Source organism: Megalops cyprinoides, chromosome 10 (assembly GCF_013368585.1).
Source record: "Megalops cyprinoides isolate fMegCyp1 chromosome 10, fMegCyp1.pri, whole genome shotgun sequence".
Lineage (NCBI taxonomy): Eukaryota > Metazoa > Chordata > Actinopteri > Elopiformes > Megalopidae > Megalops > Megalops cyprinoides.
The window spans coordinates 6,855,227-6,861,637 of record NC_050592.1 but is presented as its reverse complement, the minus strand read 5'-3'; the positions used below and the strand labels follow the sequence as shown (position 1 = coordinate 6,861,637).

General features: G+C 39.4%; 1 protein-coding gene across 1 annotated transcript; it reads left to right on the top strand.

Annotated features, from left to right (window-relative positions):
• The first annotated feature begins 559 nt into the window (after window positions 1–559).
• On the top strand, window positions 560–5,253 carry LOC118784070 (urokinase plasminogen activator surface receptor-like). The gene is made up of 5 exons (XM_036538062.1): window positions 560–614; window positions 2,815–2,934; window positions 4,012–4,158; window positions 4,412–4,522; window positions 5,043–5,253. Exons 1-5 carry the CDS (start codon window positions 566–568, stop codon window positions 5,240–5,242), a joined length of 627 nt encoding a protein of 208 aa, XP_036393955.1. The 5' UTR covers window positions 560–565; the 3' UTR covers window positions 5,243–5,253.
• Window positions 5,254–6,411: the final 1,158 nt, after the last annotated feature.

Here is a 6,411-nt window from a genome sequence, read left to right as displayed (position 1 = left end):
ATAATAAGTGAATAAGTTCTTTGCCCGTCTCTTTTCCCGTCTCTACACGCCCCAAAATAAAGAAATTGCCCTTTCATGATATAAGTTGTTAACGTATGCACTGTGACGAGAAAACCTGTAGTTATTCTGTATATCGATTTTTAACCCGGCATAAAGAATGGTGCATTTTAGTGCTAGAGAAATACGTGTCACAGCAATGATCTGATTTTATTATTACATTAAAAGCCAGACGCATATTCGAATAAGGAAGCGTTGGTTCAGAAATCCGCTGAAAGAAAAAGCAGTTATAAATGGCCTTGGACTTTATTCTTGTTAAGGGATAATTCATCTCTTATTGCATTCATAGTTGGGAAATATCAAATGAAAGTTGCGTGACGGCTTCAAATTTCCTGTCGTTGCCCAACTGCCTTTTTTTAGAAGAACTCGAATATTTCAGAGTTTCGATTTCCCAGGCTTTTAAATAATCATTAAACAAACACTTCTGTGTGTCACGCCCCGCCACAACAGTGTCAGTATAAAAGTGGTCGCGGAATCGCTTAATATGCTCTTCACCGAAAAGAACAAGATGGAACTGCTCATCTCACTCCTCTTTGTGTGCGCGCTGATCTCCAAAGGTACCGTTAACTTCTCGAATGAGGATATGCAATAGAAATGTTAACGGAAATTCATGTATCGGCATTTTAAAAGTTAAAATGTTATATTTATATATAACTTTAAAGTTGATTTATGCTTGAAGCACTGCCACTATATCACTTACAGGAAATTGAGAATACAGTTGTTGTACTAGCCTATCTGTTTGTTTGTAATGAGTAAGCTTAATTTTTGCAACGAATACTCCAATTCAGAGGGTTAATTCTTCGGAAAAAACGCTAAATGAACGGAACTGGAGAACATACGTTTTACATACCGTTGTGTCCATATTCGGGTACGTGGATTGCGGATTTCAATATAAACCAGAAAATACCCTGTACCCTTCCTACGTTCCCCTAAGGCATCCTATTCCGTGCTCTTTTAAAGGAACATTCCACTATTTTCCATGAACGTCACAGTATATTTAACGATTTAACTCTGGTCTCGTGTAACAATTGTGTATTTGATTTTGAATGGTGCATTTTAGGAAAAAAAAACTGACGCCGAAGGACAAAAACCCTCCTGTATCAATCTGCGTACAAACGAAAACGCTAAAAGTGAAAAGGCAAACAAAAAGGATTTAACTTTTAATATTACTCATTTGCATTCGTTCATTCTTAAGTTTTCTTGTAGGCTATGCTGGCACTAAATGTTAGGCTATGGTGGGTTCAGACTCAAAGACTCGCTACAGACTGCTGGTTGTAGGAATTGTGGTCGCGGTGGGGCATCCAGCAAGAATGCAGAGACGGTCTTTCCCAATGCAATATTTATTGAGCAGAGGATTTGAGTTTCTTACATTCAAAGTGTGTGGTTCTATGCTTTGCAAATAACTAATAAAACTAAAGACACATTTGAGACGCGACGTTTTCTGTCTGTTTTTTTTTTCTTCTTGGGCGTAGTGTAACTGCTGGGTTTTGGAAAATACATGTAAAATATCTAATATTTTTATAGCCTACTGAAGACACCAGTTATTAGTTCATTTTAAAAATCATCAGTTTAAGTAGTCATTTAGCCGACGCTCTAATCCGGAGCGACCTACAAAAGTGCTATGTTAATTAACATAATAATAATAATTAATAATAATATCGTAATTATTACATTACGATAATGGGAGCCGGTAGGCCTACATACCACATTCTTTTAAATACCTTACTTGGGGCAAGAGATAGGGTAATGACATATCAAATGTATTTGAGGATATATAACCTAATATCCGACTGTGCGGGTCCCCAAACAACGTTCCAGGCTACTGAATTCAGGAGTAGACGCATACCTTCATGAACAGTATTTCACAGTATCATGAACAGTATGCAGGAACTGCATTCGATTGCCTAACAGGAATAACTGAAAAGATAAAAGAAAAATACGAAATCATACAAATAATATTCCACAATCAAACAAATGACACTCAAAAACATAACGCCGCATACCAGTTTCCTGTTTCCCAAAACCCGTCACAAATTTGCCACGGACAGTACAGTGTGTTTGTGACTCCGTCCTAGCATTAAAATATTAAAATAATCACGCCCGCATCTATCGCGCGTCGGGCGTCAGTCGGGCGCTGCGACGGATTATTTCCGTTAACTTTGCCGTTTGCATTTACTGCCGCAGTCACTGGCGCCGACAAACATCCTCACCGTGCGAGCAACCTCTTCCGTAAGGAGGTGCCTATACAAAACACATGCAAGTAAGATAAATGATATAGTCTGTACACCCTGGTGGAAACAAAAGCTGTTAAAAATTATTTTCGACTTTGCACTAGTCTGGTTTGCGACGTTAGTGAATGTGGCATCCCTTTCCACACTGGTGAGACATCCTTAACCCTCTAATACCGCGCAACTTCCAGCATTGCTTACAACGCAGAAGACCGCAAACAACAAGCGTCACAGACCAGACCGGTTACAGGTATAATGCGAACGTTCAGAATGTTAGGCTAGATGGAACAAAATACAGTTTTAAGAGTTTTCAGTCTGCGATGGGAGACGGTCGGTAACTCAGTTATTCTAACATCTGAGGGAAGCTCATTCCAACACGAGGGAAGCCAGGGTAGTGAAGAGGTGTGAGAGGATCGACCCTTTCGGAAGAGGAAGATTCGGCGTGACAAAGAATTTAACCCTTTATTTGACAGTCTCCTGAATGCAAATGTATATCTGTATTTTTTTTTATCTTCAACTATCTTTTTAGCATACCCGCTCCAGTGTAATCAGTGCATACCCACTGGTGTAGGATCATGCACGCAGACTCAAGAAACATGTCCAGCTTTCCAAACCAGGTGTGGCAGTGTGACTGTGGCTTCCTATATGGGTAAGACAAAATGAGATTAGTTCTAATGTACCTATGATGACACTATGCTAAGTATCTTTTGCCAGGTTTATAAATATTAGAAGTGATGAGGTGAAAAGGTGAGTGTGAGGACAGATATTTTACAATAAATACATATTCACAATCATTTGTATTTGATGTCCAGTTCTGGGCAGATGCCAGAGTGACCAGAAGTCTAACCAAATTTGCCAGCTTGGCAAGATTTTGTTTCCATTCGAATATTTGCAAAGTGGATTATTAATGGCAGTGTGCAATAATCTCACACAGTTGGCAGTAGGCATTAAAAAGGAATGGTCTGAGGACCATAAGAAAATAGGAATTCCACAGGAAGTTAAATTATTGGGGAATTTTATTATTTTTTATTTTATTCAATAAATTGCTTAACTTGCCCAATAAATCTTTTTACAATAATTTATCTGTTGCACACATACAGTATATTATACATATATACATATAAATACATATATTGTTGTTATAATATGAAAAAATAGCAGGTGAACTTGAACTCTGATCTGCAGATGCTCTTATCCAGACTGACTTACATAACTTACATTATTTTGGTAGCAGCAGTGTGGTGTAGTGGTAAGCAGCTGGGCTGGTAACTGAAAGGTTGCTGGGTCGATTCCCTGCTGGGGGCAGTGTTGTTGTACACTTGGGCAAGGTACTTAACCTACTGTTTTGTCACTGCCTATCTAGCATGTATGCTTGACCAAAGGCATCATCACAGCTGAGGTCTATAGCTGGTTGCTATGTGCCAGTACTTTTTAAAGTGCATTTAAAAGGACAGCAAGTAAGTATAATTGAAGAGCTTTAGAACATGGCCTTTGGGAGGATTTTGCAAAATACTTCATTTTATCAGAGTGCTGTGACTTAAGACAGACATTACAATACATTACATTGTTGGCATTTAGGAGACAGAAACAGTGTATGTACTTTTAAAGCTATTAGAGAAGTTAGTGTCAAAATTTGGTTTGAAGGAAACAAATTATTTTTGTGACAGTTTTGTGATGTTTAGTGTTGATGTATTTCCTATTTGTCCATCTGTCTGTTTGGCTAAAGGAAGTTTCAAGCTGGCTGAAGTAAATATGAAGTCATGTGCAGCTCCTGCTGAGTGTGTCAGTGGCTCAGTTAACTTTGGAGTTTCAAGGACAACTGTGAGCACCAGATGTTGTGATGGCAACCTGTGCAATACTCAGAATGCCCCAGGTAAATATTCCATATGCCGCATATTCAGCTGCAAATGTTTTTCAATAATTGTTTGCCGGCCCAATAATTGTTTGCCCATTGGATATGAATGTGTGCCATTATGCTTAGCACTTTTCATATAATTTTATCACATGCTTGCCTAAGGTCCCCATAAGTATGGATAGCTGTATGACTCTTTTCCAAGTCGTGAATTCTCTCCACTGTACCAAACGTCACACATACACATACATGTTGTTGCTGTTCTGTGCTGTAGCATTACCTGATGGATCTCCAAATGGGAAGCAGTGCTTTACCTGTGAAGGAACTGACTGCACACATACTTTGAAATGTCTGGGATCAGAAGATCGCTGCATTAAGGCTTCAGGTGAGTTCACTCGACCACATCGAACCATGTCAGAAGTTTGATCCCCTGGAAATGGATGTGGTCACACGTGACGCACCTTTCTTTTTAGAAAAGCGTTACTTTTCTTGTTAAATCATATTAGCCATGTGGGAATATTCTGAAGAAAGTCATCTAATGGCTGTATTGTTGATATTTGAGTTGACTATATTCACAGTTGAGTGGGACATCTAACTGAAGTGATGCTCAAATTGTTTGTCTGCCTGCACCTCCACTCAGGCTGGTTATGTTCATTTGTAACAAACATTCCAGCTTAGTAAAATAATTCTATAATAATTGCAGTTATTGCATACATATATTAATATTCTATGCATATGCACGGTCTACATAACAATGGTAATTACATGATGATTGTATGATAAGAATGATAAGGTAAATTCTAACTGCAGGACCTAAATGTGAAGGGTCACCTGTTGCTGTAGCTGTGTGGAAACTCAAGGTGTTCTGTCAAATCAACCTTTTTTTTTTGCTGTTGTGGTGACAGTGAAATCTGATGGGCAGACAGTGACAGTGAAGGGATGCGTATCCCAAACCGCGTGTGCCGGGACCCTTAATGCTCAACTTGGAAACACTGCAGTGGATATGAGCTGCTGCGAGGGAGACCTGTGCAACAACGCCCGGCGCATCGGGCAGAGTGTCTTGCTCCTGCTGGTGTCTGTGGCCTCCATCATCCTCTTCCACTGAAAAGTGCTTCTGCCCCCTTAGAACAATCCAGCAGCACACTCTCCTCCTCAGCTATTCTCGCTGACCCCACTGACCGCACTGTCCTCTCTGACCCAACGCGATGACCGCACCATACACTCTGACCCAACTCTCTGACCCCACTCCCCTTTGTAACCTACTCTCATCTGACACCCCTCTTCCACCCAACATCTCAGCTCTCCACTCCGACCTCATTCACCACTCCAACCCCATTCTTCCCGCCAATCCCGCGTGTCTCTCTCCTATGTGTGTATAAGCAGCCTGTCGTTTTCAAACTCAGGACCACATCCTCCTACTCACCATGTGCTACATTTGAGCTCTCCAGAGAAGGGGAACTGCAATTTCTGAAAATAATTCAATCAAATAATTTTTTTTTTTCCAAGAGGTTAATTTGTGAAACTATAATTTGTAAAGTATATTATTATTTAACATTTTTGCAGAATGCAGTCTTTAGACAGAAAATTTTCATGTGAATTTAGCTGTTTTTTGAAACAGATTCATGATGGTTTGGTTCCTTCATCAGTCCAGGCATATGATTAAATCTGTTCAGACAGGTTACCTGAACAACGCAGCAGACAATCATGAAATACTTTCTCACTAAGCATTCACAGAATTTGGTATAAAATTTCTCTTTCATTGGAAAAGTTTGTTTAATAAAAATCTTGGAAAATATGTGTGGGGCCATTTTCAATTAAAAATCTTGGAAAATGTTTTCAATTATAATGTTGATGGGTGCATGAAAAGAGGTGTCAATGCAAAAAAAGTCCCACAGAACAGAAGAGTAGAGACAAATCTGATCACCACCTAATTAGTCACAAACACAGTATTGCAAACGTCAGGATGGTTTAAAATACACTCAATAAAAGCTTGTGTAATGATTAAGTGTGTTGCAATGATCCAGGAACATACTATAATCTATGAACAAGGACTGGAGACATTTACCTTTACATGTATTCATTTGGCAGAGACTTTCATCCAAAGCAACTTACAAGTGAGGAAGAGTACAATATTAGAAGCACTGCATGATCAAGTTTTAATAGCTGGCCAGGCAAGGCACAAGCTATCTGGTAGACAAACGAGTGAAGACCAATATCCCACCAAAAACAGTTCTAAGTTTGACACAACTCACCTGCTTTCCATAACCAAACTAC

Coding starts and splice junctions, on each gene's coding strand:
- LOC118784070 (XM_036538062.1), top strand. CDS start 566: ATGGAACTGCTCATCTCACTCCTCTTTGTGTGCGCGCTGATCTCCAAA. Junction 2,935..4,011: donor GACTGTGGCTTCCTATATGG/GTAAGACAAAAT, acceptor GTTTGGCTAAAG/GAAGTTTCAAGCTGGCTGAA. Junction 4,523..5,042: donor TCGCTGCATTAAGGCTTCAG/GTGAGTTCACTC, acceptor TTGTGGTGACAG/TGAAATCTGATGGGCAGACA.